The sequence below is a fragment of the Trichomonas vaginalis genome, chromosome III (assembly GCF_026262505.1).
Source record: "Trichomonas vaginalis G3 chromosome III, whole genome shotgun sequence".
Classification (NCBI taxonomy): Eukaryota; Parabasalia; order Trichomonadida; family Trichomonadidae; genus Trichomonas; species Trichomonas vaginalis.
The window spans coordinates 12,678,437-12,691,238 of record NC_067205.1 but is presented as its reverse complement, the minus strand read 5'-3'; the positions used below and the strand labels follow the sequence as shown (position 1 = coordinate 12,691,238).

The window sequence follows — 12,802 nt, the reverse complement described above, 5'->3', positions numbered from 1 at the left end:
AATCTTATTGACTTGGTGCAGTTTTCACTAACACAATATTTTTCTGTTCTCTTGACTGACATAACTAACTCATTTGTTTCATCAAACAGCAACAACCAAAGTTCATGACCTAATACATAACATTCATACTTTATATTTTTAGCTCTGAGTTCTCTTGTAAGCTGTTGCATTTAATATTTTCTAAAAAGTCAACTTCAACAGTCATTCGCACTGGTGCCTTCAGTTCTACAGGCTCTCCTTGAAAGTCAACAAGTCTGAATTGCATGTCTTTCAAATTATGAGGACTAATGCGAACCCATTTACCTAAATGAGTTGCTATGACAGGAACGTTTGGAATGAACATTGAATTGACTGCATAACAGAAGGATTTCTATTCTACTGAACCTTTACTATTAACTCCTGAAATACCTGTGACATTAGCTATTTTTGACTCAATGTACAAACAATTACCATAACATATGTATGGAACAGATTTCATCTCAATCGTTTTGTCAACACTTTTCAAAGGAAATGTCATATGGTATGCTCCCAAAAGAAGTTGTACTCTATGACTCATTCTTGGTATCTTAAACTCCTTCGCATAACTGAACTTCAAAACTCCTGCAATAAGTTTAACATTCATTAAGTTTTCTTCGTTATCCTTGTTTATTGTAGTATTTATGAGAGCATTTAACACTCCAGCTAATGTTTCCATCTTATATTCTACATTATTGTGAAATCTTATTTCGTGCTTCTTTCCATCTATTTCAAGCTCCATGAAATCTGTTTCGTCAGTTATAACGAATGAAGCAATAGTATTAAAGTCAACCATTCTGAATGCAAGTGGCTCATTCTGAAGACCTAAGTTTGTTTGTAGCTTTACTGTCCCGTATTCGTTTGGGTCTGTACTTTGCAAATAGAACAACATTTTATTCTCATTAAAATATGACTATTGCTGCATATGCGTATGAAGCTGACAGAGCTAAACGTTTATATTTTGGTCAATACTCTCTCACACTTACTGACAAATATATTGTTATTTCTGATGGAAATACCGAGAAATACATAACATGGAAGGACTATGAAAAGTTTGACCCTATTTTAACTCCATGTACTATGCCATTCATTGTAAATGGTGAAGTTGTCATGAAGAACGACACAACAGTATATAAGTCTGTATATGAAGCGTTAGAATATATGTTGAATTATAATCCCGAAAGATTTGACCCAAGCACTACACCATGTGCAATGCCTTTTATTAAGGACGGTGAAATCGTAAGAGTTCCGGATTCAACGGTTTACACAGCTGTTCAAAACAGTTTACAAAACATTTTAGCGAATATCTTTAATTCAGAAACTACAGAAATAAAATTACCGTATATAACAGATGCTAAAGAAATTAAATCAAAAACAACAACATTATTTACGTCACTTAATGATTTAATGACTTATATCATTAATATTCCTGCACCAACTACAGCATTTGATCCAAACTCGACGATTTGCAGTGTACCTTTCATAAATGACAGTTCATTAATTACTTTAAGGGATTCGACAGTAAATGAATCATTAAAGGCGTCATTAATGAAAATCATTGATTTTAATTCATTCACGAATACATATAATTCATTCATTAATGTTTCATATGCTTCTAAAGAAGGTGAGCCAAAAACTATCAATAAAGCGGTGTATGAAATAAAAGCATCAACGACGAAATTGAATTCGTTAACTTTTGACGGTGATAGTTTCGTTAATGACATAACATCGGGGAAAACAATTTTAACGAAAGAATACTTAAAATCTCATGTTAGTGAGTTCGTTGAAATTGAAAAAGAAGGTGGAATTAAGTTCGATCCACTGAATTTCATTTTCAGCTTAGCGAATGCGGGTGTTAGTTTCGCTGAATGGACAACTATACAGAGTGAAATAAATAGTTTCCATATTAAAGCAATCATAAAAAATTTTATCGCCAATATATTCTAAAATTCCTTTAATTGTTACAGAATTTAAATCGTAACAAAGTGCAAAAGCATATTCTTCGATTCTTTTCACGTTTTCTGGGATTATTATATTATTCAGGGTTAACCCATAAAAACATCTTTCTCCTAAAGTTATAACATCATTTGGAATTTCATATTCTCCAGATGAATATTTAAATGAGCAAAATAAAATACTTTTGTTTGAAGAATAAATAGTATCATCCACGAGAATTAAATATTTGTTTTTATGATGAATTGAAATATTTTTAACCGCTGTACCAAAGAAAACATTTCCGTTGACTTTTGTAACATTTTCCGGAATTTCAAATGAAGTTATTAAAAAAGAACCGCTAAAAATGTTATCTAAATAAGTTAATTCTGAACCTTCTGCGAATGTAATACTTTGAAGACTAGTGAATTCACTAAATGCAGAATCTTGAATTATTTTCACAGAAGCTGGAATTGTTATACACTTTACTTTATCAATAAATCCAAAAGCAATTCCATGAATTTCTAAAAGTCCTTCTGGTAAAAGAATCTCTTCAACTGCATCACAAAAATAAAACGCATATGCTGATATGATTTTCAATTTATGACAAAAAGATAAATCAATTTTTGTAAGGTGATCGCAAAAACCAAAACCATTTGGACCAATTAATGTTAAATTAGGTTTTTCTTCAAAAGTAAATGAAATTAACGACTTTAGTCCATAGAAACAACTATATTCTACTATTTCACATTTTGCTGAAATTCTAAGATATGAAGAAGTATCGTTAACACTAGTAAGGTTTTTACCATCGGCTGAATAGCAGCTTGGATCAATATCCTTGTAAATAACTGCCAAAAAGAGCATATTCATCAAGCATCAATGCAAATATTTTTTTAGAATTTCGCATGTCAAAATTTATCAAAAAAAAATCGGCAAATATATTTTGAAACAGCTTGCTTTCCCATAAGTAATCACCATTTTACAAATTTATTTTAGTAATTTATTTCGATATTTTAGTTGGCATTTAAAATTTTTTTGAAAAATATGAAAAAATAAACAATTTATAATATATGAAACAAATATGCATATAGTGCTAGCTATTTTGAATATTTGAATCAATGAGAAAAAAATGCATAATGTTGGGATTTTTATCAGAATCAAAAATAGAAGATCCCATTTATGTAAATTTCATATCTTTATATTTCTGAATTCAATAATTAAAACGATTTGAGCTTTGAGAAGAGAGTATGTTGATGATACTGGACGCAATTCTGAGATCATTCATGTGGGTGACTTGTAATAATGTTCATATTCATGTCTGGAAATTTTATTGATAAAGGAGCTCAAATAAAATGCAACGTATCAAAATTATTTCTGCGTTTAACTCTAAGCATTGATTTATGCAGATTCAAGTTACCCCAATCTTTCGTTTGAGAATTGTTTACCACAATGAAGTTTCCTGTAAATACTTGAGAAGAAAGACCTGTATAATCTCTAGCCCAGATTGATATTGAATGATTTCCTTCGTTAAATGGGATCACTATCTTTTCTGTTATCCAACCATTTGATTGATATGCTTTTGTTTCATTTTTTGAAACACAATTATCAAAGCAATAAAAGATTGAATAATTTGAATTTTTATCAACATCTGTAACATTCATAGCAACATTAAATATTTTAGATCCTGTATTGAAAATGTTTGGAATTGAAATATTAGTAATAACAGGAGGGTGGAGAATTTCTACAGAATAGAGAGAAATTAAAATATTGAATATAATAGTTTCACTTGGTGTGATAGTAATATCTTTCCATGTATATGTAAATCTCCCGAGACATCTATAAATGGTGTGTAATGATAATTATAATGATACTCCCCAAATCTATATATTTTCTGAGTGGATCCTTCTGTATACCAATATCTATAATTTGAATTATAAGATCCATACCAATAAGTAGAGACATTTTTAACTTGTTTGTCTCTATATAAAATGTAATATCACCTTTTTTGTTAAGTTCAATCTTGATACCGTTATCGCCTTCAATGTTATAGGTGACTGCACGATCAACATTTAAACAAAATTCAGTGTAAATATCAATTTTGTGATTTTGACGGTCTTCGTTTTTTACTAAATAAGCAGTATAAGGATAAGTTTCATTAGGAAATATTGTTTCGAAATATCAATTCTTGAATGTTGTTTTTCCATTTTCCTTTCCTAAAATGTATTTTTCGTAACCATCAACAACAAAATTTGTAGAAAACTCCTCGGTATACCTAGTAAATTTTTCATTATTGTATTTTATATCGAAATTATTCTTATCATCAGTAAGAAAGAGAAATTTCAGTGCCATTTCATAAACTGTCAAAAAACGCCATTAATTGTGAATCCCGCAAAATGTGCATAAAATCGAAATATTTTGTGGCATTCTGAACAAATCACCACGTAAATAATACCAAACACTATCGTCTGTTTGTTCTTCTAATGGACCAAATGAATTTGAGTACTTTGGTGTGAAATATAACAAAATGCTAAAATTGCAATATTAATAAGTAATTGTAACTTAAGGGATGATAATGCGAATGTTGGCTTGCATTGTTGAAGGTGGATAAAGCTTTGTTTCTGTAAAAGTGAATTGATAAGTTAAACTAACATTTGTTCCTTCTTTGATAATGGGAGGTGTTTGTAATTCTGTGCATACATTATCACTATAAGAAGTTTGGTGTCCAATTTCTTGACTTGGAACAATATCAATGATTTTATAATGAACTACATTTGATTTCACTTCCGTTGCGTATTGTATATCAAATTTGTATTTAGTAAGGAAGTATCTTCCTTCAGAAATATGAAATCCTTGTTTCATTTTGAAATTTTTCAACTGAAAATAAAGAAGATAATCGTTTTCGGATAGGTAATTGAGTATTTCAGCTTGTTCTTCTGATAAAGTATGGAAGCATCTGCAAGAAAATTCTTGATCTTCTAAAAAATTAATGTTTTCTATGGTTTTAGTTCTGAAATCACCGAGAATATTTTGTCCAAATGACGACCTAATACTATTCGATGTATTACTTTGGCATATTGCGTTGCCAAAATTCAAATTATATTGGAAAGGAAATTTTTTCGATCGAATACCACTAAATTTTACATTAATATTGTCTGATGGCTGCAAAATTAACTGGTTCTGGTTATAATGGAAAAGAGCAATTGATCTTTTTGCAAAAAGAAAAAGCATCAATTATCTCTTTGAAAAAAAATGTTGTTAACTATTTGATATCGAAACCAGTAATTTTCAGCAGATTAAGAGAAGCTGAATAATTCCAATAAATCTCATAAAAGAGAATTTAAAATTTGAGCAAATAATCAAGCTCAAAGCTTTTTAAAAGAATCATGTGCTGAAGTTGGTGTAGACAAGGCCGATTAGAAGCAATAATTCTTCAAATATTAGAATTTAACAAAGATATTTATAGAATATAACAATATGTAATACTTTTGTGAGATTAAAATATTCATGAATCTTATTTTTGTGATGAATGAAATATTGGTCAATATATAGTTTCTTTTACTTGCAAAAATTGAAAGTAAAAAGTATTAATAATTTAAGAGAAAATCATCAGCAATTTGGATATCGATATTACTATTATTAAATATGAATTGGTCATCTTGTGGATCTAAGAAGTCAGGGAATCCATAGCTGGTATCATTAGAAGTAGGTTGAGAATTTACTCTATTGGGAGGAGTTGTAAGATCTGAAAGTAATTGAGTATCTTGATCATAGCGTTGTGTCTCTGTTCTAGTGTTTACAGGTTGATCTTCAACTCTCACTCCATTATCTTCAAGAAGTTGTATTTCTGAAGATTGAGGATTCCATGAGCACCGTAAGATGTTCCTTTCTACTTCATGATACTCCATTCCGATTGGCTCTGCTGTTTGTTTCAAATGCCCTCTGAAAGAATCGAATTTTGTAGTAAGAATCGACATTCCATTCTTTCCAATGCAGTATATAGTTCCTGAAACTTGACCATTTCGAACGTCATTGACCATGACAATGCGAGTGTGTAACTTAGATGTTTTACCCATCTTAAAAATGAAGAAAATATTTTTTTTAAATATCCATACGCCCTAAATTTTATGAGAAAAAATTGAATACTCTTTCAAAAAATTTCCAAGAAATCGAATTACACTATCCAAAACTAGACTCTTTTTTCTGTTTTAAATATGTTATTCGTATACTCTTTTATTTGCATACTTTTTTGAAAATTTGACATGGCAGACAAATTAATCCCACCAGACTGATTTTAGAACAATTTAGGAAGTATTGAAATTAAAATGAATATTTATCATATATTAAGTGCATATACCAAGTATAAAAAGCCAACTTTTACCTTTTGAAATTTTTTTGAAAGTGCATTCAATTTTTTTCGGGTCGTTATCGATTTTGTAATTTAATCGTTATCGTCTTTTTCTAAACGTGCATTTTGAAACTAAATCGCATATAACTTTAAAATGACTTAATATTTAAAGGTTTATGTGGTAAATATCAACGAAATGTAATATTAATATGTGCACCATATATGAATTACAGACATTTGAGCAATTCGAAATTTCATCGCGTTATATATTCATTTAAATTCGATCAAATCAACATTGCAATTATAAAACCATTACACATCCAGTCAATATTTTTCAATTTCATGCGAATTATATCATTATTACACATTTTAAAATGGCGAAATATAGTCCAAAAAATAAACTTCGTTTTAAACTCAATTCTCACACATATTCGGATTAAATCATATGTGACTCATATGATCATACATCTCATTTGAGGTCTAAAAAATGATTTACCGAGAAAACTTGCATTCGAACTAAAATTTAACTAAATTTAATCAAATTGGTTTACAAACGTAAAGTTTATGTCAAACATTTACGTTTGTAAACTAATTGAGTAAATTTATAGCACTTTTTTTCTCGATGCAATAATTTGAACTACGAGTTTACCAAATTAGTTTACAAACGTAAAGTTTATGCCAAATATTTACGTTTGTAAACTAATTGAGTAAATTTATAGCACTTTTTTCTCGATGCAATAATTTGAACGACAAGTTAATGTAATTAGTGTTCTCAGGTTTACAATTCAATATGTCTATGCATATGATATATGCAAATTCTATAAATAAAATATTATTAAATAAAATTCTTTTCAATTCCTTAAAAATAGCGTTTCTTTTGAATAAAAAATGATTTTTAACTAATTTTAGGACTCTTTCTATTTCAAAAAAATACCTGAATTTAATTTTCTGATGCAAAATTTATGCTTTTTATCATGAAATTCTTTTTTTCAAAATTTTTTTGGATTTTTTTCCATTTTGAATATAGTTAATTTTACTTTATTTCACATTCTATTAAGAAATACTTAGGCCAATCTATGGCATTCCAAACGGGAACCGCGGTTGGTTACCATGGATTTCCGTCACCGGTCACATTTTAAAGATTTTTAAAGCCTTATAAAAATATGCTTTGTAAATCATTTTTTGTAAATCGGCAAAAATTTGGTAATTTTCTTCAACTAATAAATCTGCGAATAGCATTTATAATACAAGAACAATCTTTTAAAATGCGTTTGATTCATTTTTGTATAATTTCATATAGGCACATATATTCTTCCGGGACTTTCCGTGATTTTACCGTAAAATCATTAGTTTACACCAATTTTTCCGTATTTTGAATAGTTTACTGCACTTTTTCCGTAAAATTGAGTTACGGGAATCCGCAAAATTTCCGGACCTCATTTTTCATAGAATATAATAATAATATTTGATAAAAAGATATATTATTTATATTTTTGATTTTTGAATTACGGAAAAAGTGAATTGATAACTTGATTTTTTTATATGGTTAATTTTTCAAATGATATTATGAAGATCTAAAATATTAAAAGTAAAAAATTGAATTACGGAAAAAGTGAGGTCAAAAGTGAAATAAATTTGCAGAACAATTTTCATTGAAATAAGCTTTATTTTTCATTATTAATAACAATGCAAAAAAATATTTATCACAGGTTCAAAATTTAAAATTAAATATTTTAATAATTTACATCTTATTCTTTATTTTATATTTAACCCGTGAAAATATCATTTAAAAATTGAATATATTCAAAAAGCTTTATTTTTATTATGACTGCATGGGATCCTCATGTATATGATGAGTGGATTCCATTTAAGAAGACGAAATATCCACCAACTCCTGAAAAATTGGAAACAAAGTGTGGAAAAAATGTTTCACTACGATCGGCTATTATGAGAATGAGCCTAATCAATCAGACAAAGGAAGGCTCTTTACATACTGTGCCGAATGTAGTGAAACATTAGTTCAAGGGCAGTTCGTGCGATGCATTAAAAAAAGCAGGAAAAATGATTTTAAAGATCATAAGTGCAAATTTTTACTCCCAATGCCCAACTACGTTCCTGCGAGCACCAAGTTGAGAATACTCAGCAAGCAGTTGGCTCTGGTAATGATCCTTCGTTAGAAGAGATCATTGCCAGGCTTATTGCGAGCCTAGATATAAGCCTTTATGCCACAATGAAGCCAGCATTTAAAAGCTTCCTAGAGAGCTTCGCCAAATGGCTTAAAAATAAAGTCAATCGCGAACAGGGCATCAACTTTACAATCCCAGACATTGAGTTCACACGGCGCGGTGTCAGAGAGGCATTGATTACTTTAGGCAAAACAGACTCCTCTCGGGGCCTAAAGTTCTGCGAGGAATTCCGCATCTTCTCAATTTCCCTGGACTGCGGAACACACAGCAGCTGTCATAGTCTATTCTCTTGTGTGTGCAATCCAGGCAAAACAGATCGCCACCAATTCTTCGACACAACAATTTCGACTAATTGGACATACGAGGACTACCATACATGGTTTGATTCTCTTAACGTTAATAAAAACCACGTAGCTGGAGTAGTCGGAGATGGTTTGCCAGCCCAGGTTAAAGGACTCTGCCACTGGAGGCCAGAAGGAGCCCTTTTCCCTGGCTTACAAACCGTGTACATTCGTTGCCTTAACCACGTCTTGAACAAAGTTAGTATGACTATCTTCAGTACTGTGGCACTGCGCGCCATCTTACTGAAGATATGTCAATCTGACACTTTACAAAACCGTTAACGTATATTTTACAACACAACCATAACACCAACTTAACCTTAAATATTTACAAAGCCACCAACCACTAACGACTTCACTAACGAATTCACTAACGAATTCACTACCGTCCTCACTAAATAAAAATAACCTTATTTTTATTTTTTAAATTTTTTATTTCATTACAAAGACATGTCTGACTACATTTACTATGACTCTTTCCCAGAACGTTTCCGTGAGCTGTTTAAAACTCAAGTAAAACTGAGGAACATGCATTTTAACAAAGACAGACCCATTGACGATGAAAGAAACCCTGAATATATTACAATCCCATATGACGCAAGGTTCATTGCATACATTCCTTATGGTCGCAGAGGAACGAAAACTATTTCAACAAAGAACAAAAATTATTTCTGGAGCGATGAAGAAAATTGCCTTATCTACATAAATGCATACTTAAATAAAGCTACATATTGTACAAAAGAAGGTTGGACTGGATTTGAGCTCTACATATACGACGACGATGGAAACAGACGTTGTGTATACCCATACGATAATATGTACCATTGTTTTCATCAAGCATTAAACGAATACATAGTCAGTAAGGGTCTCATTCCTGTTGAGTAGATATGCTTTATTTTTGTTCTGTCATTTATATAAAAATAAATGATATCACCACCCTCACACGTATGAAAACATAGCACAAAAATAAATTTAGGTGAAGTGGTGAGATTCACCTCTTTTTTCACCTCTTTTTTCACCCTGTTGAATTCATTGCTTTATAACTCTCTTCCTTGGTTTCTTTTTAGTTGCTTTCTTCACGTCTGTCTCCAACTTGACTGTCTTTCTTCTTCGGCCGTAATGATACCAGTTACTTCCACCAGTCAATGGGTCAAATGGTCTTTCGTAAGGGTTTCCATACATTCCATAGGGACCATACGGAAGAACTACTGGTGGAGAAGAAACATTTTCTTTAGTTCCATCGAATCTATTTAAATGCATTGTTTCACCTTTCATCTGGTCATTAAAGTCTTTTGCGTGTTTTGCAAACTCATCGTCCTTTCCTAAAGCATTTTCTGACTCAGTCGCAACCAAATTGGATGCTTTATTTATGAGCCCTATTTTATTTAATCTTAACTTCTTTGCAACCCAGCCTCCAATCTTCCTTTATTTGCATCTAATGTCTTCGAAACCCTTCCTCCACTCATTTTATTTACTGCGTCATAAGCTCCAAGTGCTTTTGCTCCAAATGCTAATGCTTTTGTTCCCATTGCGCCTAAAGCTGCCCAAGCTACCATTTACACCATATTAAAATCATCTCTCTTCAATATTATCTCATAAAAGTTCTCGTTACTGGAGAAAGTCAATGAAACATAAACATTCTCACGGGCTTCGCCCTCACCGCTTTGCGGTCTATCTAACTTCTTTCTTATCTCATCTATTCAATAAAATGTCTGAACAATTGCTAACATCTTCTACAACAGTTATTTCATCATGAATGACCTTCAAGAACAAGCTCATTTAATATGCAATTAAAATCATCTCAATAATGAGTCCATCCTTTCCATCTTTAGGTAGCACAACATCTTTCATTGAAGAAGGTTCGACAAGTCTTATGTTAAACTTACTGACAAAGTTTGTTATACTATAATGCTTCGGCGGCGAATACATGTAGTTTGAAAGACATAATATAGATTCTTCAGCAAATTCACTTATACTGGATTTTATAACAATGTTCTCACGAGACCAAATACCACCAATTGAAAAACTTGTAAGCAATCCTGCTGAACCTTCTACTGTAAACGTCGATGGTAACATTCCACGAAGGTCATCTATTGACATTGTTGAGTCACTGTATTTAAATATTTTCTTAAAGCAATCGTCATTATCTAACCATGCAATAGCTTTGAAGTTTTCATTCGAATATACATCTGCTTCATTAAATGTAAATCCTGACTTCTTTGCAGAGATGACTTTAAAATCTATTGAGTTTGTTTCAAAATTATATGCTATGGTAACTTCTGAAGGTAATGGATGTCCTTCCGCAGTCAGTTGTTCTCTCACTACCGTTTGAAGCTTTGTATTAAAAACTTTCATGTCATCTCCTGTATCTAAGTTCACATACACAGCAACAGGGAAACTATCTTGCTTCTTTGTTTCATCATTATATCTCAAAACATTAAAGTTCTTCAATAATATTGTTCTTCCTGCTGGAATACTTCGAACCTGTCTGATTTCAATAGCTTTCTCACCTCCTACATACTCTACCCAGTGTCTTGGATATTCATAAGTATACTGACTTTCTTGAATTTTGGTTGGTTTCATCATAACATGTTCATAGTATATCTTTATACTCTTGTCAGTTAGACTCGGTGCTATGTTCTGAATATTTCTGACTTGCATTTTTAATGGAGATAAAATGAAGCATTTAATACATGACGTAGATGAAGACATGAATGAAACTACAGACAAACTTAACTCTTCTCTCATTCTTCCTTTCAGTAAGGACTATGAGTTCTGTTCAAATGGTGTTTATTTCTATTGTGGAAAGATGGGTCAGGAAAGACATTCAACCTCATTCGTCATATACTCATAACAGAACGTTTAGGAAACGACTCTTACTATGACCAAATCATTATATCAGCAACTTCAGACTCTATGGACTCAACAGCGAAAACATTTATGTCAAAAGTTCAAGCCTCTGTCGTTAAAGTTCCAGACAGTGAACTCATTGAATTTCTTCAACGTTACATTCGACGTAAGAGGAAATATTATGCCATCGTTGAATTTATACAGTCAGGAATGCAAAAGACTTCTGAGGAGATGGAAAGAATTATTGACAAACACCACTTACGTCAATACTCAGGAGTTTACGATATGAAACGACTTACAAACTACATTCTGTCAAAACTTTCAAAATACCCCTTCAAAAAATATCCATCAAACACTTTATTAGTTTGTGATGATTTCGCTGGTAAAGGTTTAGTGTCAAAGCCTGACTCACCATTAGCTAACATCATAACTAAAGTCAGACATTACCACTTAACTGTAGCAATACTTATGCAAACATGGCGTTTTCTTGCTTTAAACATAAAACGTCTCATAACTGACTTCGTTATCTTTCAAGGTTTCTCACGTTATGATATTGAACTCATTTGGAAACAGTCAGGTATAACATTACCTTTTGAAGAAATTTGGGAAGCATATAAGTCTCTCATCTCTCCTCGTTCATACCTTGAGATTCATATCATGACTAATACCATTAAAGTCAAAAATATTCCATGGGAACGACCAACATTGTTTTAAATCTTATGCTTTAATTGACTGATGGTAAACAAATTCCATGCATCTCTGTCGCCATTTCTGTTAATATTTTTGCTGTCATTCATATCATCCACTTCCCCATCCGTTAGCTTTTGAGGATATGCGTTAGAATAGCTGTTCTTAAATGAAGGCTTTTCACCTTTGAGAGCATAAACTCTATAACTTTCTGCATACTTTATGTTTGAACCTCCTGAGCCATCATTGACATAAATTTTTATAGGCTTCCACCCTTTGTTCATATTCCTGCTTCTTCCCTTTGCTCTTTTGTTCAGTAGTTCTACATCTTTATACACAGCTCCTGTCTCAGTGAATTCAACAATATTTTCATTCGTTAGCTTTACATTCAAACCCTTGTCGAGTATATTGTTCATTTCATACATATAAAAGGTTTTTATTCTATA

At 31.4% G+C, this 12,802-nt stretch overlaps 4 protein-coding genes and 2 pseudogenes across 6 annotated transcripts, besides 3 other annotated features; 2 read left to right on the top strand and 4 right to left on the bottom strand.

The window, feature by feature from the left end:
- Positions 1 to 1,914: part of a mobile genetic element that runs on past the window's edge.
- TVAGG3_0690510 (uncharacterized protein) lies at positions 131 to 343 on the bottom strand (the record flags this gene model as incomplete). The annotated part of the gene is made up of 1 exon (XM_051243032.1): positions 131 to 343. One exon carries the CDS (start codon positions 341 to 343, stop codon positions 131 to 133), a length of 213 nt encoding a protein of 70 aa, XP_051089619.1.
- Positions 1,915 to 6,363: 4,449 nt separating the features above from the next.
- Positions 6,364 to 7,367: a mobile genetic element.
- Positions 7,368 to 9,016: 1,649 nt separating this feature from the next.
- Positions 9,017 to 12,802: part of a mobile genetic element that runs on past the window's edge.
- TVAGG3_0690480 (uncharacterized protein) lies at positions 9,270 to 9,704 on the top strand (the record flags this gene model as incomplete). The annotated part of the gene is made up of 1 exon (XM_001284309.2): positions 9,270 to 9,704. One exon carries the CDS (start codon positions 9,270 to 9,272, stop codon positions 9,702 to 9,704), a length of 435 nt encoding a protein of 144 aa, XP_001284310.2.
- TVAGG3_0690470 lies at positions 9,849 to 10,375 on the bottom strand (annotated as a pseudogene). The gene has a single exon. A coding segment is annotated over exon 1 (527 nt).
- Positions 10,599 to 11,365, bottom strand: TVAGG3_0690460 (annotated as a pseudogene). Its single transcript has one exon. A coding segment is annotated over exon 1 (767 nt).
- On the top strand, positions 11,760 to 12,383 carry TVAGG3_0690450 (protein of unknown function, DUF4106 family; the record flags this gene model as incomplete). The annotated part of the gene is made up of 1 exon (XM_051243031.1): positions 11,760 to 12,383. The coding sequence occupies one exon, from the start codon at positions 11,760 to 11,762 to the stop codon at positions 12,381 to 12,383; it is 624 nt and encodes a 207-aa protein (XP_051089618.1).
- On the bottom strand, positions 12,380 to 12,781 carry TVAGG3_0690440 (uncharacterized protein; the record flags this gene model as incomplete). The annotated part of the gene is made up of 1 exon (XM_051243030.1): positions 12,380 to 12,781. One exon carries the CDS (start codon positions 12,779 to 12,781, stop codon positions 12,380 to 12,382), a length of 402 nt encoding a protein of 133 aa, XP_051089617.1.